This window comes from Lineus longissimus, chromosome 14 (genome assembly GCF_910592395.1).
Source record: "Lineus longissimus chromosome 14, tnLinLong1.2, whole genome shotgun sequence".
In the NCBI taxonomy this organism is placed as follows: domain Eukaryota; kingdom Metazoa; phylum Nemertea; class Pilidiophora; order Heteronemertea; family Lineidae; genus Lineus; species Lineus longissimus.
In genome coordinates this window covers 11,622,927-11,646,402 of record NC_088321.1, presented here as the reverse complement: position 1 = coordinate 11,646,402, position 23,476 = coordinate 11,622,927, and the positions used below count along the sequence as shown (strand labels likewise).

At 40.2% G+C, this 23,476-nt stretch overlaps 2 protein-coding genes across 2 annotated transcripts in view; one reads left to right on the top strand and one right to left on the bottom strand.

The window, feature by feature from the left end:
• LOC135498977 (atrial natriuretic peptide receptor 1-like) overlaps window positions 1-23,476 on the top strand; it is an 813,512-nt gene that overhangs the window by 145,520 nt on the left and 644,516 nt on the right. The window lies entirely within an intron of this gene.
• Window positions 2,774-23,476, bottom strand: part of LOC135498687 (zonadhesin-like) — a 98,897-nt gene continuing 78,194 nt past the window's right edge. The window contains exons 83-105 of the mRNA XM_064789069.1: window positions 22,755-22,856; window positions 22,030-22,149; window positions 21,529-21,654; window positions 20,878-20,979; window positions 19,921-20,040; window positions 18,800-18,925; window positions 17,756-17,857; window positions 16,259-16,378; window positions 15,756-15,881; window positions 14,726-14,827; window positions 14,013-14,132; window positions 13,422-13,547; window positions 13,093-13,194; window positions 12,359-12,478; window positions 11,809-11,934; window positions 11,025-11,126; window positions 9,869-9,988; window positions 8,713-8,838; window positions 7,975-8,076; window positions 7,210-7,335; window positions 6,351-6,467; window positions 5,043-5,147; window positions 2,774-4,561 (exon numbers count right to left, since the gene is read on the bottom strand). Coding sequence (XP_064645139.1) covers window positions 4,443-4,561; window positions 5,043-5,147; window positions 6,351-6,467; window positions 7,210-7,335; window positions 7,975-8,076; window positions 8,713-8,838; window positions 9,869-9,988; window positions 11,025-11,126; window positions 11,809-11,934; window positions 12,359-12,478; window positions 13,093-13,194; window positions 13,422-13,547; window positions 14,013-14,132; window positions 14,726-14,827; window positions 15,756-15,881; window positions 16,259-16,378; window positions 17,756-17,857; window positions 18,800-18,925; window positions 19,921-20,040; window positions 20,878-20,979; window positions 21,529-21,654; window positions 22,030-22,149; window positions 22,755-22,856 — 2,657 coding nt within the window. The 3' untranslated portion in view covers window positions 2,774-4,442. The remainder of the gene's footprint in view (window positions 4,562-5,042; window positions 5,148-6,350; window positions 6,468-7,209; window positions 7,336-7,974; window positions 8,077-8,712; window positions 8,839-9,868; window positions 9,989-11,024; window positions 11,127-11,808; window positions 11,935-12,358; window positions 12,479-13,092; window positions 13,195-13,421; window positions 13,548-14,012; window positions 14,133-14,725; window positions 14,828-15,755; window positions 15,882-16,258; window positions 16,379-17,755; window positions 17,858-18,799; window positions 18,926-19,920; window positions 20,041-20,877; window positions 20,980-21,528; window positions 21,655-22,029; window positions 22,150-22,754; window positions 22,857-23,476) is intronic.

Below are 23,476 nucleotides of genomic sequence, written 5' to 3'. Positions count from 1 at the left end.
TGCATTGTAACTGTAACTGTTGTTGTTGTTGTCGTTGCTGGTGTTCGTTTCCGCCTAGACCGCTAAGCCTCCACAGGGGTAATAAAGGCCTCTAGGTTGTTTGAGGGAGTGTGTGGGAGGGGCAAGGGAGAGGGGGGTTCACTAACATCTAAAAATGTAATTTTATTTGGAAAGCATGTGTATTTCGTCAGTTATCTGAGGGAATGGGCAAAAAATGGGCACCAGTGAGAAGGGCGCGACTCGACCCCCTCACCGGAAAACCGTAAGGGCGGCCGGATTTTTTTCTTTTGCAAATTAAAAAAACAGCATTCTGACTTCCTTACCTGGAAGTGGCATCACCTAAAAAACTGCAGTGTTGGAGCTAAAGGAGAGTTAAAAATGCCTTTTTACTGAAATTTGAGATTGCATTGTTTTTGGGACGTACTGTACCTGTCATTAAAATGTACCTGGGGCAAAACAAAGGGCATGAAAAGGTAGCTCAGATCATGTACTTTCAATTTCAATAGGCGGTGTTTAGTGATAATTCTGTTTGATGCACGAAAATTGACAAAAGGCTTAGCCTATTTTGAGGGATAATGCATGTTTTTTAAAAAGGAAAATGAGTAGGAAATGGTTAACAGCCGTACCCCAAAACTGTGGGGTTATTTTCGAAACCAATCCACCAGCCTTCATAGTACCCTAGGACAGGTCTGTGGTAGAAATTACAACTAGATCTGTTGACCCCCCACCTTGCCACCATGTGCATGATCCTGCATGGTGGTATCATGGACTGACACTTAAAGAAAAGAAATAAGCTTACTTGCGGCACAGCACAAACAATTAAACACGGCAAAACACGTGGATTTGATGACAACAAATTCATCGAAGAAGCTGATTAGAGGACACCTTTCAGCTTTCCGAACATTCCCGAACATACATTAGTACACGCAAAAGGTAGCTGAATGTTGGTTGAAGGAGTTAGTGACTTCTTTTTGGTAACCTGGTCCCAGCCTATGGGTGTAAGCTGCTAGATCTGAACTAAGAATCTTATCTAAAAGTCGACTCCGCGATGAGTCATAATGGACATCGCGTTCTAAATGGTTTCATGTGCCGTGGTTATACATTGTGTTTGTTACCAGATTAGTGAAGCCTTCATGAGATCTGCGTACATGTCCATGATTCCTAGCAGTCTCGAGCTCTATGCGTTCCAAAATAAAACGCGTTTATGGTTCGCAATATATGTAACCCAAGTTCATTGTGTCACTGGTTCTACGCAACCTGAGATATGTCTTTAGTTCGTACGTCCTGCACCGTGTTCCGTGCGTCTGTCTTAATATGTGTCCCAAAATCAAAGGGGGTTCATGCGACAAGGGATAAAATTCTATGTGTTCTGGCGTCCATGCATGACAGCATACAACATGTACAAGTAGAAAAAGCCCCATAGACAGAGAGACTGGTCTAATTGAAAGCTGAATTATTGAAAGAATAATCGCTCTTTACCTCTAATAGCTCAGAGATAAAAGTGCCTGATAACATCCTTTGTTTCACAGACATTCTATCAGAGGACATTTCAAACTTCTTCACCGGGTTCCATGTGGCTGCCCAGGTTCCTTGCGCCAAGTATTGGCAGCAATATAATCGAAGCGGGTCCCATGTAGGTCCCCAGGATCTTTGCGTCCCGGCTTCCGTATTCCCTTTGCCAACTGTACCATGCGTCGTTGGTACTACATTGATCAAAGGATAATTCAATGCGTCCCGGGTTCTATGCATGTAGGGTTCCACTTGTCGAATAATAAGGAGGATCATGTCTCTTTGTTTCCATTTGTTTTAGCCTCTTGGTATTTCAGGTTGTAAATGTTTCCGAACTAAGCAGTTGATATAGTTATCAGGAAGGCAGTAGGGCCCGTTCGGACATATTTGACCGGGTACTTTTGACCGCCGAATCGAAAATTTCTGTGTGACTGAGACATGTTGGCGGCATCAATATTTGAAGCCTTGAGGCCAAACAAACCAAGTCGAAGTACTGTAGTCACTGCTTTTCAAGGTGTGTGTCATGTCGGATGTCCTCCCCTACCCCTCTCAAATATCAGAAGGAAATATGTGGAATATTGCCAAGAAGGATGGGTACTTTGGACATTTTTAAATGGGTACTTCAGGACAACCGGATTGAAAACTACGGTCATTCCGAGTCCTTAATATGCGAACAACACAGGTCAAACGAAGGACTGCGGACGCCGCTTTCGGGGTGCGTCCCGGACCTTTCGATAGATGCCGACTCCAATTCACTGTCGTAAAGTCCAGAGGCATGTGGTGATGGCATGCCATCATGGAACGGTGTGTAATATTGACCGATTTGTCCATCCACTCCTTTAATTCATGTCGACAGTTTGATGACGGATCAAGCAAATGGATTTGCAGTCCCCTTCATCGCCCCCCCCCCCCTCCTTGTTGTCGGAAATAGGAAATCTCAATTAGATTCTTATAATTCCCAGGTAAGATCTTATCCAGTTTCGTACACATAGGGCAAATCATTAACACAATTCTTGGTTGTGATTCTTACCATTACAATAATCATTGTACATTCTGCATTGTATACAAAACTGAATGAGATCATAACAACGAAATTTACAGGAATCGTTTCTTGCTGAGATATTTGGTTTGGAAAGGGCGACTGGTCGCTTTCCGGAAAATCGTTTTCCTTTCATATCTTTAAAGGAATAACTAGTTATGAATATACTTCACATTATTGATGTTGCAGTCATAAGAAAATGCAAAAAAACAACAAATATTCCGATTTGGCATTTACTCATTTTTTTTTATTTGTTCATTATTGTAACAGAGACGAAACGAAATGAATTACATACAACACTTTACAATAAAATGCTTCGAATTTCAATTGTTGATAACTCTGATTGCTTTTCGTGCACGGTAGTGAAACTTTCAAGCTTAGTTCTGTCGCAAAAAAATAACCTCGTCGATAAGCTTACTGAAGAACATGGTATTGACCAAACGCTTTGAAAGATAGGTAAAATGATTTTAATTTTTTTTGATCATAAGAAACCTACGATTGACCTATATTCCTTGTTTTTGAAACACAATATTTGACTAGTTCCTGAACATGAATAGAAGTAAAATGCCGTTTTTTTATGCATCCTACAGGTAGAGATGGGAACAGAGAATGATAAAACAAAAAATAGGAAAAGAAGGAATAATGTTTGCACAAAGAGTCGGACTAAGAAAAACAAGTGAATCAACTATGAAATAGACTCCTGTTTTGTGTGTGTGTGTGTGTTTGTTCGTTTCATTTTCATTCATGATCATGCATCAGAACTAAGTTTTCAAACTGATTTCCAAAATATATTCAGATTTCTTTTGCATTTTATGTAACTCAGTTAGTCCAATTTGGAAACAACTCGACTTCTTTTGCTTACAATAAAAAGTATACTGTAGCACAATATACGTTAGCCGTCACTTGAAAATGAAAAGTTTTGTGTCTGAATGAGATTAACACTTGTTCTGAAATGTATGAGTCAGATAACAAAATATATGGTGCTGTGACTCTATAAAAAGTCGGACAAAATAGTTGAATATTAAGTGATCGGGAAATCTTTATAATGCTGGCCAAAATACCAAAATATAATAGCACGATTCGTTCTCAACGTAATAACACTTGACTTGTCTTCTTAAAGCAAATCTTTCAAATTTAGACACTGTGCTGCTCATTATGCTAAAAAAAACGGGAAATTATAGCAAGCATTTGTTTCGCAATTTTCACGACCTGACAATACACAATTTGGTCCCTAGCCTTTTGGGTAACATTACAGGCCAGCTTGATTAAATCTTTTGTTGCGTTGAAACAAAGACTACTTCTGACAAACGTGAAATCCTTTGCTCGATTTGTTTGTTGTGTCGATGTCAAACAATTTTCCAGACATATCTAATCGATAAGGGTCATGCGAAAAAAATTGACAGTGGGCCTGCAATCTAGGGTGTAAACCGGTATAAAGTCGAATCAACAACCACTATGTTGGTTTCTCATTCGATAATTATATACCTTGCTGTTGGCTCATGGTTTACTGATCAAGATTACTCCGGTCGTCATTGATTACGCCACAAGGGGCCGCACGATAACAGTCTTTTTTATAAGAACTTCTCGGACCAATCTCTAACTTATTCAAAATAAATTTTCTAGTGTGTATTTGCGCACGATACGAACAATGCACGTGTTGTGAACATTTCCTTCTTAACCTAACTACGGTAGTCTATTTGGTAAATTCAATGAAACATCCACAACCATCGATAAATATAGGTAGGAGTTCTACAGCCAGTAAGAAAGTCTATATCCTCTCTTTTTTAACTGGTGCTTTTATCTTAAACTTGATGTTTTCGAGCCGTCATCCATTTTTCGTCTTTGATTTCGTTTAACGTTTCTGTCGACCGAGGATTCGCCATGTGGTGGAGGCTTACTTTTTTCCTCGACAACAAACGTGACCACGCCGGCAATCCGAAGAAGGTATAGGAGTACCCTTCTTTAGCTTACATGAGAGCGCAGACACGCATTTATGTGGGCATGGGCATGTTCCTAAAAAGAGAAAAAACACGTGTATCTACTTTTGCATAGAAATAAACACTACGATAGTCAAATATCCCTTAAACAGTCAGAAGACAGTATGCATTCTATTAACATCATTATTTTGGTCACAAATTGGCCACCAACCAATTTCCACTGCAATAGAATGTTGACCCTACATGTACAGTTCAGGACATAATTCATATTAATTTATAATCTGGCATGTAGATTTTAGTGTGTCGTTCCACAGTTATAGTAGGGGCAACGGAGGCCAAATGGACACGACGCGAATGCCATGCATGTGAGCTGCTCTGTCAATAGTATCTGCTTTTCTCATATGCAGATGGGTAGAAGCAGGAAAAAGAGTTATCGAATAGAAGCCATTGGGTAGGTTTGAGGGCGCCAGAATGTGAATCCCTAATCTCTCGAACTCTGTTTAAATAAAACAGATGATAATTATGCCATTGTGGATGTCAGGGATAAAGTAACCCACCTTTGCAGCAGACTTTGCCTCTGGCACAATCCCAGGCGGGAATAACCAATCCTTTGTACCGTCTGCACGTGGCTGCCCTCAAGCAAGGTTTATATGGACAAATAACTGAAATAGAAAATTTGGAAAGTTAGCCTGAGAATTAAGGGTCACTGTCAACCACATTTTTTTCAGTTGTTTTATTTTCGCACATTAACCTTGATTCGTGAGAATTAAAATCGTGATAATCATATTGAAAAAAATCGTGATGCGCAAAAGTATCAATCGTGAAAATGATATCAATTTATAAAACAAAAAAGTGCGCATTCGAAAAGTAATAAGATGAGAATTTTGTCGGTGAAAATGGTACCATTATGTACCATTATGTTCGCATAATTACTTTTAAATGCCTTGCGCCGTAGACAATTCTGTACCAACAGCTTTCATCAGTGATTAACAAATAGAATTGAACAAAAACATCAATTCTTACCAACAGCTCGAAATATTTCGGGAATGACCTGATTATCAAGTCATGTGCAACCTACGTACGACTTCGAAATTGCGAAATACCCGGAGGTATAACGGCGAATCATTTACCCTTAAGAGATCGGCACATTTTTCTATCCACCCAATCTATAACATGTGTAATATTGTAGCAATAATTAGAATATTATCAATTCTTGATTATAGGTATGTTTTCCTGACTATCGTGTTCATTATACATGACGGTCAACCATCCAAGTTGACGGCGCTAAACGTTGCCTGGAGACAACGTGCCAAACATTTCGGTCATAAAGGAATTCCTCTATGGCCGGTGGGTTAAGCCGTGCCATATACCCGTGGGGGTACAGGACATCATCTCGAGTCACTTAGCGACACCGAGCGTCTCTGTACCGAACTACAATACATGCTCGCATCGCTTGGGAAGGTCTGCCACTGATGGTGAATGTTAATTTTAACCCGTAATTGCAGGTCACGGATCTTTGAGATTTCGCGGGATTTTAAATTGTATAATGTCAAAGTACAAAGTTTAAATGTCAAGAAAGGCACGTGGGTGGTTGCTGGACTGGTGTTTAGAAAAGTTTTTCTTAAAGCGTGACTACAGGTGGGCAGTGGGGGTCAAATTGGTGGTCTTCATTTTACTAATATGTGCAGTAACCATCGGTCGTAAATGGATTCCTCTATGGCCGGCGGGTTAAGCCGTGCCATATAACTGTGGTTGCAGTACATCATGTACACGAGCATGCAGGAATTCTATTATGAGATGTAGCCTTTAGGATACCACATCTTCTCAGACTCTTTTCATTGAACCAAATACAGTTTATTACTTACTCTTGCAGCAAGAGTAGCCGAGCGGACAAGTGCAAGCATTCGGGTTCATCCTTGTCATCCCTCCACGGCATGGGCCCCTCACGCATTTTCCTTTACATCCACCTTGTTCACAAGTATCTGAAATAGAGTTAGAACAAACGCATGAATGGTGCAGCATACACCCTGTAGGAGAGATCCCATTGTCAAACTAGTGTTTCTTAATCTCTGCTGAAATTTTGGAAGTAGCTACCGTGAGGAATCATATAGCAGCCTGAAAGCGAATTGGCATTTCTCGAAGAGATATATAATACCAATAGTATAGAATACATCTAAGCGACCTTCAGAAACTGCTCATGTGTTTAGCGCGCACCAACGCTGCAGTGGCTATAGATAGGTGATAGACAGTTGGCAGCATTGACAGCGAATTCCTCATATTTAAAGTCAAATGAGTTGTGAATAATTTTAATCAACATTTTATAATGCCGAGTATATATACATTCACAGTAAATCAGTTTATACTATAGAGCTAAAATAGCACTTAGTGCAAAAGTAAGGCATTGTCTGTCTTTAGTCAATTTTGGTGAGTATACTAGTATATCAAGATTACACTTTGTAGACTCTGGTTCGATGTCCTTTCCAAGCAACCGTAGGTTAGAGCAATATTTAACTAACTTGTATTAAACCTTTAATAAGCGGTTAGACGTCAAACATATTTATCAAAAGTGTTCATTTGGCCCAATGAAGAAGAAGGCCCAATGGTCAAATGTCAACATTACCGTTTATAGCAGCTCGTCTCATCTCATTCAATTTCACAATTGCAGGTTATTTCTATACCCATAATCCACCGAAGCCCCAATAGTTATTTAGAATTGTCACTTACACCTGCAGCAAACTTGGCCGGGCTTGCATGAGCATCTCGACGCAAACCTGTCGAGCTTGTATCTGCACGATAACCTTGGTGCACATCGTGCCTTGAATGCCTTACAGTTTCTCGCGCATGTTGGGACTGAAAAAGTGTTAAAAAATCGTTTAAAACGGTAAATGCTGGATATCAATTACATCTCACATATATTTAAATGGAGCTAATGTTTAAAAAAACTTAACTTAAACGAAAACATTAAGTTGGTATGATAAATGGCACGTTTGGCCGGTTAAATGTTATGACTGTTTCAGTTTTTCAGTGTTTTCCGTCATTGCAGTTTTGCGCTTATACGTTTTCTGTGTTCCCTTAATATAAAAAGTCGGTTCAAGAGTGTTCCCCTTAACATAAGTTAGTTACGTCAGTTCGCAGGCCATTGTATGGAGAGACTAAAATATAGCGAACAACCAGTTATGTTTCGCCTGATCAACAATAGAATCAAAATTCAAATACCAAACGTCAATTTTGACGAGAACCTTATATGAATGATGCAGGTTTGAAAACACGGCAGGATATTTATTGTGAAAATAACGTCCGTATATGTCAGGTAAAAAAGCGAACGTAATGTAAACATGGCCTAAACTATTGCCGATCGTGTATTTTCATGGCGTCTAACTAAGCACTTTTGAGGGGTTGACAGATTGCAACATGCAGTGCATTACAGGTACATACGCATGCCGTATGTAAACTGAATAGATTTCACCCCTATGCAAAATAAAGACTTACATTTGCAGCAAACATGTCCTTTAGGGTTACCAGAAGCGGGTATTACCCATCCTCCAAGCCGTCGGCAGCTGGCATATGTTCTAGTTGGGTATGGACATTTAACTACAAAGATAAAACAATGTCAGAGTTCCCCCCAAGTTCCATACCAGCGTCCCTAACCATGCTAATGGTGGACATGTGGCGGGGGGACTAACTTAAGGGGCATTTTCGCACCACAGCCGTTAGGTAAAAATCAACGGAGTATGATAAGTACATCTTAACGCGAAGATTTCTGGTTATTCCTGGAGCACCGGCGTTCTTCCTAAACAAGTAAATAAACTATCCTGTTATCACGGCTAAACATATACCTTTCCAATGGCCCGTGCCATATTCCAGAGGCACTCATCGGGCACTTTCAGATAAACATGCTGCTCTAGAACCTTTTTGAACATCAGGACTTCGTCTGGTCATGAAATAGGAACGCCGCTATTTGCATTGACCAAAAATGAACGGATAACATCTTCTACATAACATTTGATCATTAACCCCTCAAAAGATGTTTAGGCAATACACCCTGCTCTTATTTGAACATCGATAATATCGCTATTTTACTTTTATAATGAGCACGAACTATGGCCATTTGAAATACTCCAATAGTTATCCTATCACGCTAGTTCCTCGGTTTAGTGGATATCTCTTCTGTTAGTTAACAGCGAGCAGACATACTTATTTTCTTTTATTGGATGTTGAAATACTTACGTATACGCGTGCAGCAGGAATAGCCTAGCGGGCAAGTGCACGCCGACCTCTTTATCCGCCTACTGCCTGGAGGACATCGACTGCCCCGTTGGCATTTACCCTTGCATCCACGTAGCTCACATGTGTCTGGAATACAGAGATAACTGAAGCACGCAGAATTTATACTGATAATCATGCTAGACAAGACCGAAGTTTAGCACTGCTTGAGAAGGCAGATGATGGTCCGATGAGTGACAGAAAAGAATACTAGTAGCGCTCAACTAATTATTTCATAACTTTCGGTTAATATTCAGAAACAGCTACAGTGAGGTATTAAATCTGCCGGATGTCGAATTGACATTGCCTGATGAGAAGGAAGTGTCACAATAAATGGCAAATTGGTTTCGAAGACCATAGTAATAGTGATATCCCGTTAAGGTGTTGTCAGTGACTCACGAGTTCGGCATTGTTACCGTTGTGACCTGTTGGCCCGTAGACCGTTAATGACTGCACTACACTACACGGATACCCATTTATGCATTACTTTAAAATGTTTAATGAAGTGAATGTATTAAAGGAGAAGAAACGTTATCGAGTGATTAGAAGATGACAAAAAAGTATGAATATAAGAATTAAGTAATTTTGAATAACATGTGTATGAAGAGTGTACGTTTGTCCCGATGGTCAAATGTCGACTTATAGCTCATCTCACTTTATTCACTGCCACAGTTCCTGGTTATTTCTATACCCATAATCCACCGAAGCCCAATAGTAATCCTTCCTAAATAAATATGGGTGAGTTTTCTGTCGCTGTATAACGCTAGGGATTCTCTGGGTCGTGAAACACTAACTACTCATAACGAACATGATTAACCGTAACATCACAGATTTCTCCCAAACCCTACCATCTTTTTCAGTGCATACATACTCCTCGACGTTGGTTGGGGTCAAGTTATCGGTGTTTCCGGGTCAACAAACTTAAACTATAATTTTTCAGCTTCTTCAAAGTTTTTTTATTTTTGCAGTACACTCTTCAGCGTTTGTGGTAAATATTTAGTTATTTATACTTTTGTTCTCTACCATTTTTTCTCCGTCCTCTATTTCTTTGGAATACATGACTTTTTTCATCTTTTTCTGTCGTGGCCCCGGCCAGTCTTAAATGAAAATTGTCACTTACACTTGCAGCACACTAGGCCAGGTCGGCAGGAGCATCTCGATGAATTTATTTTGTGTTTGCATGTCCGCCAGGGTACACAACGTGCCTTTTGGGCTCTACAATTGCTCGCACAAGTTGGGACTAAAAAAACAATGAAAGCGTACAATAAAGCAGAAAGCTTGATATCTTAATAAACCTACTCGTGAATTTCAAGGGCCATAATAGTGCTTAGCAAAGAAGAATATAATTTAAAACATTGGAATGTATATTTGCAAGAGAGGCACGTTAGGTGGTGGCAACATTTTTCAGTGTTTCCGATTTGCAGTCTGAGTGATTTCTATCATCAAAATTGTTTAGGACTGAAAGTTTGTATTTTTTCCCTCATAGCGAAGGGGCGTATGAATTCCTTCTATAGCTGTCCGCTGTACGGAAACACTTAAACAAGGCACACAACCACGTATGTTGCCCCTGGAATCGGTGCGTTTCTCTGCAAAGGTGCGAATCATGCAAAAATAATGTCGACTGTGACTAGTATATGTTCATTAATTGACACACCATGCGTTTTGACATCACAACCTGTAACGCCGTGAACTTCTTGTAAATGAACACAGCTGTTGATCTTGTTTTCTTCGCAAACAACTGCAAAACTGTATTTCTAGTCGGTCGGTTTTGTAAACAATTTTAGGGCTTGCAAAAATGCAACATGCAATGCATTACAGGTGCGAACGAATGTACCAATGTTGTGCTTATGTAACAGAGGAAAAACATCAAGGTCCAACCGGGGATTGAACCCGGGACCTATCGCTTATAAGGCCATCACTCTACCGACTGAGCTAAAGGGAATTTCCCCCTAGCCTGGGCTAGTAGGAATGATGCCACCACTACATACTCCCCCTGTTCGGGAAAGTTGTGTCCTCACAACCGGGTTCTTCCGTGATACAAAGGGTTAATTCATTATCCAAAGACACACCAGCATCTAAACAAATTATTAGTACCCTGCCCCACGTTGGGCGCCAAATGTAACAGAGGAAAAACATCAAGGTCCAACCGGGGATTGAACCCGGGACCTATCGCTTATAAGGCCATCACTCTACCGACTGAGCTAAAGGGAATTTCCCCCTAGCCTGGGCTAGTAGGAATGATGCCACCACTACACTTATGCAAAATCAAGACTTACGCCTGCAACAAACACGTCCTTTCGGGTTACCTGAAGCAGGTATTACCCATCCTCCAAGCCGTCTGCAATTGGCATATGTTCTAGTTGGGTATGGACATTTGCCTACAAAGAGAAAATAATGTCAGAACTCGCCACTGCTTCTATATCATCGCCAATACTGCAGTACTGGTAGACCTGTTGCGGAAAAAAGGCAGACATCAGTGCCGCCATTATCATTTTGGTATCACATCAGCCACAAGGTAAAAATAAACAACCGCCAGTGTATGATATTTATTCCAACTCGAAACTTGTCGGCTATCCCTCCGGCCGGCAGTGGTGTTCGTCTTAACAGGACACATTCAATCAAGTTATCACGTTGGGTAAGGAGCTATCAACTAATGACTGGTTTCATACATTAAAACGACCCGCCGTGCCAGATGCACTCGTCATCGGACTAAAACACTAAATACCAAATCCATAAAGGGCGTTTAGCTTAAAACAGCGTTTAACTACTGAATAGACAGATTCAGGTCATTCATGTAAATCTTCACAGAATATGACTAGGCCCTGAAACTGATTAGAGAGAAGTTGCACACGTCTAACCCTTAAACGCCCTTTATAAATTTGACCAAACATGTTCAATTTTGACGAATATTTAGCACGCACTAAGGTCATTTGAAAGACTCTAATATAACATTTCATTCTCTCGCTAGTTCATCGGTATAGTTGATGGGGCCTCTGGTATCTAACGGTGGACTCATCTACTCATACCTATTTTCTTTTAATAGATGTTTAGAATACTTACGTATACGCGTGCAGCATAAATAGCCTCTGGGACAAGTGCACCTACTCTGGTTTAGCCGCCTACTCCCTTTAGGACATCGGAGGCCCCTCACGCATTTACCTTTGCATCCAGATAGCTCACAGGAGTCTGAAATACAGAGATAACTGAAGCACGCACTGTGTATCGTACGGCAGAGCTACTTATGAACTGTCGGTTAAGTGGTTGACGCGCTCGAAAAGACCGACCTAGATCTACCAGGAGCAGCCACATGATGGCCCAAAGCGTGACCGAGAACACTACTAGTAGCAACAGAACCGATTCTTTCATAACATCTGGTAAAATTCCAGACTTAGCTCATAAAAATGAGTCAAGCATGACTTATTGTTTCAGCTAGTTCAGCAAAGAAATATATTCCTGGTATGCACGCTTGCACGTTTGTTTTACCTATCATTTACTTAAGCTTTTGCCCTCTACCATTTATTCTCTGTCCTTTCTATGGAATACATGACCAGGTTCTGTTTTCATCCTTTTCAATGGTGGCCCCAGTCAGATATATGTAAATTGCACTTACGCTTGCAGCACACTAGGCCGGGCCGGCAGGAGCATCTCGACGATTTTATTGGGTATCTGCACGACCGCTTGGATGCGCATTGTGCCTTGTCTCGTTTACAGTTCCTCGCACATGTTGGGACTAAAAAAGCAATGAAAGCCTAAACTAATGAAGAAGACGTGATCTCTTAACCTACAAATGGTTTTTGATACGATAATATTGTTAAGCAAACGATAATTTCAAACAATCGAATATCTATTTGCAACTGAGGCACGACGGGCGGTTGCAATGTTTTTCAGTGTTACCGATTTTCAGTGTTTTCAATCATTGACCATGTTTGGTACTCAACGATTTCGTTTGTAATTATTCCTATTATTGCGGAGAGGCTTTCCACTGTACGGTCACACTGAAATATCGCAAACAACCTTGTATACATTAAATCAGAACGTTTCTTCCACGGTTCAAATGCAAAATGTCAGTTGTCACAAGTGCGTTCATTAATTGACTTAGGATTAAGGCACCACACGACAAAAAGAGTGAAAAAGACATGCTTTTCATATGAAAACGAGAACTTTATTTCAGCATGGCCAACGGTTGTCAGTCATGTGTCACGACCAACTGCAGAAGTATATTTCTCGTCGCTTGGTGTAGCAAACACTTTTAGGGCTTGCAAGAATGAAACACGTAAAGCACCACAGGTGCAAGCGCGTATCGTTGGTAAACAAATGTTATCCCTATCCGAAATTTAGACTTACGCTTGCAACAGACAATTCCTTTCGGGTTGCCTGAAGCGGATATTACCCATCCTCCAAGCCGTCTGCAATTGGCATATGTTCTAGTTGGGTATGGACATTTGACTACAAAGAGAAAATAACGTCAGAACGCTTTCGCCTCTACTTCCTTATCTGATTTTATAGAGGTGAACCAAAGGTTTCTATTATCATTTTGGCTTCACGTTAGCTGCTTGATCAAAATCAACCGAGTATGAAATTTATATTTACACGAATTTTTGGTCTATTCCTCTGTTCGTCAGTGGCGCTCGCCAAAAAAGCAAGACAACATCTATTTCTGTTTAAGTACTTACTTATACGCGAGCAGCATAAATAGCCTATCGGACAGGTGCACCTTCTCTGGTTAAGCGGCCTACTCGCTTTAGGACATCGGCGGCCCCTCACGCATTTACCTCTGCATCCACGTAGCTCACATGTGTCTGAAATACAAAGATAACTGAAGCACGCATTGTTTATCATACGGCTGAGCTACTCATTAATTTTCAGTAAAGTGGTTGACGTACTCGACAAGACTTAAGTTTAGCAACACCGAGAACAGCCAGATGATGACCCGATACGTGACCGAGAAAATAGCTAGTAGCAACAACGATAAACTAATTCGTTAATAACTTCCAGTATGTTTTCAGACATTGCCACAGTGATGCACTGAAGCATTCTGATGGCGAATCGACACTCCCAAGAAAAATATGAACGAGGTGTCACAGTGATAGTGGAAAACTCGTTCTGGCAACCATACTAATAATAGTGTCTGGGTATATATTTATTTATCTATACTATTGCCCTCTACCATGTTTTCTGTCTGCTATTACTCTGAAATACAGGTCCAGGTTATTTTTTCATTCGTTTCTATCCTAGCCCCAGTCATAACTGTTAATAACACTTACACATGCAGCATACTAGGCCTGGCCGGCAGGTGCATCTCGACTTATTTAGTTTGTATCTGCACGTCAGCTTGGGTGCACATCCTGCCTTCTGCGCTCTACAGTTCCTCGCACATGTTGGGACTATGAAAGGCAATAAAATCGTAAACCGAAAATAGAAAGCTTGGTCTCTTCATAACGAATCTAGCCATGAATTTCAATACAATAATAATAAAAGGCAAAAGACAACCGCTTAAGGAGGCTGCAGCGATTTTCGGTGTTTTCTGTCTTCGACAATGTTCTGTACTGAGAGGTTTTGTTTGTATTCTTTTTTCAAAGACGTAGTGGTTCTAGCGGTTCACTGTATGGTCAAGCTGTAAAACGGCCACCAACCAGGTATGTCGCACCTACAATACACTGAATCAGAACGTTTCTATCACGGCTCAAAAGCAAAATGTCAATTGTCATAGGAACGTTCATAAATAGACTGAGGATTGAACATTTTATTTAAAAAAACGACCTTTCATGTGACAACGATAACTTTATTTCTAGAGGGCATATAAAACGGTTGTCAATCGTGTGTCTTCGTTGCAACCAAATGCAAAAATGAATTCATCGTCAGTTGGTATAGTAAATACTTTTATGACTGGCAATTAAGAATGCAACATGCAAATAATTACACTTGCAAACGTATATCGTCTGTGAACAAAGGTACCTGTATCCAAAATAAGACTTACGTTTGCAACAAACACGTCCTTTCGGGTTGCCTGTAGCAGGTATTACCCATCCTCCAAGCCGTCTGCAATTGCGATATGTTCTAGTTGGGTATGGACATTTGACTACAAAGAGAAAATAATGTCAGAACTAGCCTCTACTTCAATATGAGCTTCCATACAATGTTGACATGTCGTGGAAAATAACAGACTATAATGTGTCGCCATGATTATTCATGTAATGCGTCAGCCGCCTGGTCAAAATCAACAGATTATGTCTTTTATCTTAACTCAAAATTGTTTGGCTATTCCTCTGTCCGGAAGCGGTGTGTTTGTCCTAAACAAGACAAATTTATCTCTGTCATCTCTCCTGGTGAGCAGTTATTTTTATGATCGGTTTCCCTATTCCAACTACCCTTTCGTGCCAGTTTCCAAAGGCATTCATCGGACCTTTTTTAGCACAACTCCAGAAAAAAATTGACCATTTGAAATCGTTTGACCATGAAATAGTAACACCGCAATTCGTATGTCTGAAAATATTGATATGACATCTTGCATATAACATTTTATATTAAGCACTAAAAACAAAATGTCGGCAAAATGCACACTACTCTTATTTGAACATCGATATACATTGTTTCGTTTACTTTCACGTCGGCACGAACTAGGGTCTTTTGGAAGACTCCAATTTAACAAATTATCCTTTCGCACTAGCCACATATATGAGTAGATGAGCTCGCCGCTAAGATAACAAATTTCCTTAAAGGAAACCTGTAGCAAAACGCTTCTAAAAATGTGGAACGGCCCGGTTAAAACCTAAAGCGCGAATGAACTTCCATTGATAAATCTTAGCAGTTTCGGGTTCCCCTAAGGTAGTTGATTATGTGAGCTTGGCATCTGGTTAATACTGTATAACGTTGCGTAACATTACTCATTCCAATAAATGATGTGCATAAGAGGTAATCGCCGATTTAGTCCTACTATTACGTTCTGCAAGTGTAAATAAATACTTGTGGCACGACAGGACCTCTTTAATTGATGTTTAAATACTTACGTATACGCGTGCAGCATAAATAGCCTCTCGGACAAGTGCACCTTCTCTGGTTTAGCGGCCTACTCCCTTTAGGACATCGGCGGCCTTTTACGCATTTACCTCTGCATCCAGATAGCTCACATGTGTCTGAAAAACAGAGATAACTGAGACATGCACTGTACGCCATACGGCTGAGCTACTCATTAATTTTCAGTATAGTGTTTGACCTCCTCGACAAGACTGAAGTTTAGTACAACCTGGAGCAGCCAGATGATGACCCAATACGTGACCGAGCATAATACTAGTAACTAATTCGTTAATAGCTTCGGGTAAATTTTCGGACATTGCTACGATACACTAAAGCAGCCTGATGGCGATTCGGCATTGCCTGAAACATAGTTTTTATCTTGTGCATTTGCCCTCTACCATATTTCTTGTCCACTATTACTCTGAAATACATGTCCAGGTTATTCTTTCATTCTTTTCTATCGTGGCCCAAGTCACAAATGTAAAGTGCCACTTACATTTGCAGCATACTAGGCCGGGCCGGCAGGTGCATCTCGACGTCTTCAGTTTGTAAATGCACGTCCGCATGGGTGCACATAGAGCCTTTTGGGCTCTACAGTTCCTTGCACAAGTTGGGACTAAAAGGCAAAACAAGCGTTAACTAAAAAAACAAAGCTTGATCTTTTAATGAACCTACCCGTGAATTTAAATACGATCATAATAGTGATCAAAAAAGCATAGTTTCTGTTTGCAAGAGGCGCGTTGGGGAGGTTGCAATGTTTCTCAGTATTTCCTATTTTCGTTGTGGTTTCTTATTTACATTATCTTGGACGGAAAGGTTTTGTGAGTTCCCTTTTCGCGAAGTCGTCGTCTGTTTATCTGTCCTTGAACACACTTAAAGGACCGTTGATATTATTGAGGACAATATTACCAAGCTGCCAGCTGCCCAGTAGTTCCTACGACACAAGTAGTTGTCCGTCAACAAATAGCATACAACGGGAAAACAATTAAAATCTGACTGAATTATCACGCTTTTCCGATGTTGATTCCGATTTGACCAGATTAAGCCATCCATGCGCGCGTCAATCTACTGCATTTGGACCGATGCACTGGTATGACGTTCCAAGAGCGTGTAGCTCTTGCTATTGACATTGGCTGATATGAATAAAGTCCAGCAAATGCTTTAACTTCAATTTTGTACAGAGAGGCCTGGTGTAAATGTACATGGAGTTTTAGATAAAAGCAATTGCTAGTCTTTATTCATATCACCCATTGTGTTTTTTTTCGTGTTGCTGCAGCGAATCGGGGAAAGCCCCAGTCAACTTCGGTGATGGGTGACTTTACTTGATTTTCTTTGAACTCATGAAAATACACTGCGTATGTTTTTCATATTTTATCGTGGCTTTCAACAATAAGAAAATACGTCAATTAAATGCATAAAGTGGCAAGGCTTCAGCCCCACCCCCCCCCCCCCCGCCAAAGAAAAACAAATCACTGCAAAACAACCACGCCCTCACTTCCCTCACTGACCCTGTTTACAATTGAAAACGAGTTGACGTCGTGGAATTCCGCCGTCTCCGGAGAGCGGAAAATTCGGGTTCTAGGAATTCTAGCATTGACCTAACAATTTCAGATTCCTTCAAACTGCAACGCATATTTTCATCGCATCTGGTATACTTTGAATGATCGAATCAGTACAGTTCTGCCACAGGTCCAATGCAAATATCCATTGTCACAAGCACGTTCATCAATTCATTTAGGCTTAAAATCACGACACGACATTAAAGTGAAAGTGACAACCTTAAAACAGACAATGTGAAATTACGGAAATAGGACCAAACGGTTGTTGATCAACAGTTTTCATCGCGCCCAATGCAGAAATATGTTTCTAGTTGGTTGGTGTGGAAACATTTTCAGGGCTTGCAAAGAATGCGACAACACGTAATGCACAACACAGGTGCGTACACATACCATATGTATAAACAAATGTTGTCACTTTTGCAAATAAGACTTACGTTTACAGCAAACATGTCCTTTCGGGTTACCTGAAGCAGGTATTACCCATCCTCCAAGCCGTCTGCAATTGCGATATGTTCTAGTTCGGTATGGACATTTGGCTACAAAAAGAAAATGATGTCAGAACTCGCCTCTACTTCGATATTACATCCCCAACTGCTTGACACGTTGTCGGAACTTGGCAGACTTCTCATGCTTACGGGTCACCATGATCATTATGCCATCATATTAACACCGAGGTCAAAATCAACAGAGTATGATATGTATCCAACTCGATTTTTTGGCTATTCCTCTGGCAGCGGCTTTCGTCTTAAACAACACAAAATCAATCATGTTACCAAGCCAGCTATAAGCAGATGTCAATATGTAATGACCGGGACTGCTTGCTACCATAACATTTTATCATTTAGCACTTAAAAAACGATTTAGGCGATGTGCACACTGCTCTTATTTGAACAATACTTTAAATCGGCCGGAACCACAGTCATTGAAATGACTATGATTTAAAAAAAATATCGTATCACGCTATAATTCCTCTGTTTCCGTCCACGGATAGTTTATGGGATTAATCATGAACGTTCATGGGCCATCCATGGATAATTGATGGATGATCTCCATCAGCTATCCATGGCTGGACCTCCGTGGATGGAGCGTCCGTGGGCTATCAGTAGATAAAGTTGATGATGGAATCCGTTATAGAATCTATGATGGGCCGTCATATGATTCTATGATGGAATACAGGTAAATACAGCCATTTCATTTTTATTTTCCAAAGGTTTGAATACTGCCACTCTTTAATGCTTTACATATCGTGTTGCGGCCAATCTTGAGTGTCTCATTTTGGATTTACCAGTTGTAAAACGTTGTTTGTGATAATCATGAACGTTCCATCCATGGACCTTCATGGACGGAATTCCATGGGCCCTCAACTATCAGTGGACGGACACTTTTGCCTGTGTATAGCAGATGGCTCCTCTGGTATCTGATGAGGGCGGGTACATCTACTCATACTCATTTGCTAATGGATTTTTTCCGATACTTACGTATACGCGTGCAGCAGGAATAGCCTATCGGACAAGTGCAGAATTTGGGATTTTTACGCCTACTCCCTGTAGGACATCGGCGGCCCCTCACACATATACCTCTGCATCCACGTAGCTCACATGTGTCTGCAATACAGAGATAACTGCAGCACGCACTGTGTATCATACGCCTTAGCAACTTATGAATTGTGGGTAAAGTTGTAGACATGCTCGACAATATCGATGTTTAGTACTACATGTACCTCAGCAAACCGATGGTGGTCCGATGTGCATGCGATGCCGAGAAACAAAGCAACGGTCAACTAACTATTTCATTACTTCCGGTTAGTTTTCAGGCATAGCCACGACAGTGGTCATTAATTAAAGCAGCCGGATGACGATTTGACATTGCCAGATAAGATGAATGATGTGTTCCAGTAAGAGTATAATTTCGATTGGCAATCATACTAACAGTGAGACGATCCGTTATAGTCGAGTTCGGCATTGCCGCCGCGGTGACCAGTTGGCAGACGGCTGCTTTACATTTACAGTCAACCCATTTGTGAAATACTTTTATTGAGAATTTTATAATGTCTACATTTACAATGAATCAATGCATGGAGCATTTATGGAGGTGATTTACGGAGAACAACGTAATTATTGAGAAATATGAAGAAAATGAAAAGTATAATGAAGATACGAATGTAAAGTAATTTTGTATATCATGTACATGTATACATTGTTGATACACTGACTGAAGCATTGCCTTCCGAAAGTCTAATCGGTGTAGAACAACATTAAAGTACATGTATATAAAAGATAACCCTAAAGTGGTTAGACGTTTAACATAATTGATATCAAAAGTACTCTTGGTTCAATGGCCGTTCTCCGTAAAGATTCTGCTTAGCACGTTGGTTAGCAAGTTTTTTTGTAACCAGTGTTTCTTGGCCAAACACAACTATCGTGTTTCAGTGCAAAGATATAAATTGTTGAATTTACACTCCTGCACATTTTGTGGTATTATTAACTTATACTTCCGCCCTCTTCCATTTATTTCTTGCCAACTATTACCCTGGAATTTCCAGGATGTTGTCCATCCTTTTCTATCATTGCCCCAGTCATAACTGTGAAGTGACACTTACATCTGCAGCATACTAGGCCAGGCCGGCAGGTGCATCTCGACTTATTTATTTTATATCTGCATGACCGCTTGGGTGCACATCGTGCCTTCTGCGCTCTACAGTTCCTCGCACATGTTGGGACTAAAAGGCAATAAAAAAGAAAGCTTGGTTTCTTAATGAAGCTTTATGGTCATGAATACGATTATGATAACATTAAGCAAAACATGATTTTAAATAACAAATGTCAATTCGCAACAGACATTACAGAGGCACGTAAGGAGGCTGCAGCTTTTTTGGTGTTTTCGATTTGCAGTGTTTAATTTTAATTAATTAATTTTTTTTATTTTTATAGCGCCACTTAAAAATTAATTGCCAGCAGCGCTTTACAAAAGTATATTCATACAGTAATAATAGGAAAGACATTTAAAACATGATTAAAACAATTACAGGACAGTTTAAAACATAGTTAAAACACTCAGTGATAAAAGGCTTCCTTAAACAAATATGTCTTGATGCATTGTTTAAAACTTTTAAAACATACAATCTGGCATTGACAACGTTTGATACTGAGAGTTATTGTTTGTTTCTATTGGTGTTGTGTGTCTAGCTGTCCACCGTACTGACAAACTGATGAAAAGTGGCAAACAATAACGTATGTTGCATTAGCTATACATCGAATCAGAACGTTTCTGCCACATGTCAATTGTCACAAGTGCGTTCATTAATTGACTCAGGATTAAAGCACACGACATAGTGAAAAACGACGCCCTTACATGTGACCACGAGAACTTAATTTGCACATGGCATAAACGGTTGTCGATGTGTCTTCGTCGCAACCAATTGCCGAACTATACTTATCGTCGGTCTGTATAGTATTAAATACATGTACTTTTAGGGTTTGCAAGAAAAAGCATTACAGATGCCGACGCACATCGTCTGTATAAGCAAATGGGATCCCTATCCAAAATTTAGACTTACGTTTGCAACAGATACGTCCTTTCGGGTTTCCTGTAGCGGGTATTACCCATCCTCCAAGCCGTCTGCAATTGATATATGTTCTAGTTCGGTATGGACATTTATCTGCAAAGATTAAACAATGTCAGAACTGGCGTCTACTTTAATATAGCTTCCATACACATGTGGACATGTAGTGGAAAATGGCAAATTTAAGGGGTCACCATGATCATTTATGCATTGCGTTAGCCGCCTGGTCAAAATCAGCAGAGCATGATATGTATCTTAACTCGAAATTGTTTGGCTATTCCTCAACCCGGCAGCGCAGTTCGTCCTAAACAAAACAAATGCATTTCTCTCATTTTGCCTGCAAAGCGGTTATCAATTCACGATTGTTTCCCAATTCCCAATTCCAACTTTTCACAGTTTTCACGGGCATTCATCGGACATTTTTTGATATCGTAGGAAACATCATGAGCTCACCGAATTTTAGGTGCTTTCCTGTTTTAGGATCACAGATAAATCACGGGTATCTCTTGCTTTTTCGCAGACAATCCAGAAAATCACGGAAGAATGAGCTCTTTCCTGGATTAGTGTGGTTACCAGTGTCTAGTATCGAATGGGGAGCACATGTTCTCATGCCTGTTCTCCTTTAATTGATGTTTAAATACTTACTTATACGCGTGCAGCATAAATAGCCTCTCGGACAAGTGCACCTTCTCTGGTTTAGCGGCCTACTCCCTTTAGGACATCGGCGGCCTTTTATGCAGATACCTTTGCATCCAGCTTGCTCACATGTGTCTGCAATACAGAGATAACTGAATCACACACTGTATACCATACGCCTGAGCCACTCATTAATTTTCAGCATAACGTTTGACCTACTAGCAAATACTGACGTTTAACACAACCTGGAGTAGCAAGATGATGACCCAATACATGACCGAGCATAATACTAGTAACAACGGTCAACTATTTCGTTAAAAGCTTCCAAACAAAATTCAGACATTGCTACAGTGATACACTAAAGAAGTATGATAGCGAATTCCACTGCCCAAGACATATTTTTTTATCGATACTTTTCATATTTCTAGTCCACTCTGAAATACATGTTTAAGTTATGTTTTCATTCTTTTCTATTATGGCCCCTAGCCATGAATGTAAAGTGCCACTTACACCTGCAGCATACTAGGCCGGGCCGGCAGGTGCATCTCGACTTATTTAGTTTGTATATGCACGTCAGCTTGGGTGCACATCGAGCCTTTTGGGCTCTACAGTTCCTCGCACATGTTGGTACTAAAAGGTAAAAAAGCGTAAACTAAAAAAAAGAAAGCTTGATCTCTTAATTAATGAAACTAGCAATGAATTTCACAACGATGACAATGTTAGGGAAAACAATATAAAATAATGGAATGTCGATTCGGAACAAACGTGGCAAAGGCACGTTTTTCAGAGTTTTCTGTCATTGACAATGTTTGGTACTGAGAGATTTGTGTTTGTTTCCCTTGGCGTTGTCTGTTTACTGCTGTCCACTGTAATTGCACACTGAAAAAGTGGGAAACAACCACGTATGTTGTACTGCCTAGATTGAATCATAACGTTTCTGCCATGGTTCAAATGCAAAAGTGTCAATTGTCACAAGTGCGTTCATTATTTGACTTCGGATTTAAGCACGACATTTAAGTGAAAAAAATATAGCCTTACATGTGACCACAATAACTTTATTTTCACATGGCCTAAACGGTTGTCAGCCATGTGTCTTCGTCTCAACCAATTGCAGAAATGTACTTATCGTCGGTCGGTATCTAGGAAATACTTTTAGGGCGTGCAAGAAAAATCATTACCGACGTATATCGTCGATGTGTAAGCAAATGGTATCCCTATCCAAAATTGAGACTTACGTTTGCAACAAACACGTCCTTTCGGGTTGCCTGTAGCGGGTATTACCCATCCTCCAAGCCGTCTGCAATTGATATATGTTCTAGTTCGGTATGGACATTTTTCTACAACGAGAAAATAATGTCAGAACTAGCCTCAACTACAATATCAGCTGGCGGACTTAAGGAGTCGCAATGATCGTTTAATGCGTTGCTTTAAACCGCCTGGTCAAAATCAGCAGATTATTATGTGTATCATAAATCGAAATTGTTTGGTTATTCCTCTACCCGGCAGCGGTGTTCGTCCTAAACAAGACACATTTATTTTTGTCATCTTGCCTGCTACATGTAAGCGGTTATCAATACATGATTTGTTTTCCCATTCCAACGACCCTTACGTGCCAGTTCTCATAGGCATTCATCGGACATTTTTTTGATATGGTATATAATATCAGGAAATTGTTTTACCATGAAATAGTAACGCTGCCATTTGTATTTCTAAACGTGATTGAACTGATGACATCTTGCACATAACGTTTTATCTTGAAGCAATTAAAGCAGGATTTCAGCAAAATGCACACTACTCATATTTGACCACCGATAGACACTGTTATTGTATTCGTTCACACCGGTGTAACGTTTTTGAGTGTTTCTGTTTTTGAGTGTTTCCCCTCATTGTTTGGGAACGCTCAAAAATAGATTGACGAGTTTTTCTGTGTATCCCCCCTATTGAAAAGTAATGGTCT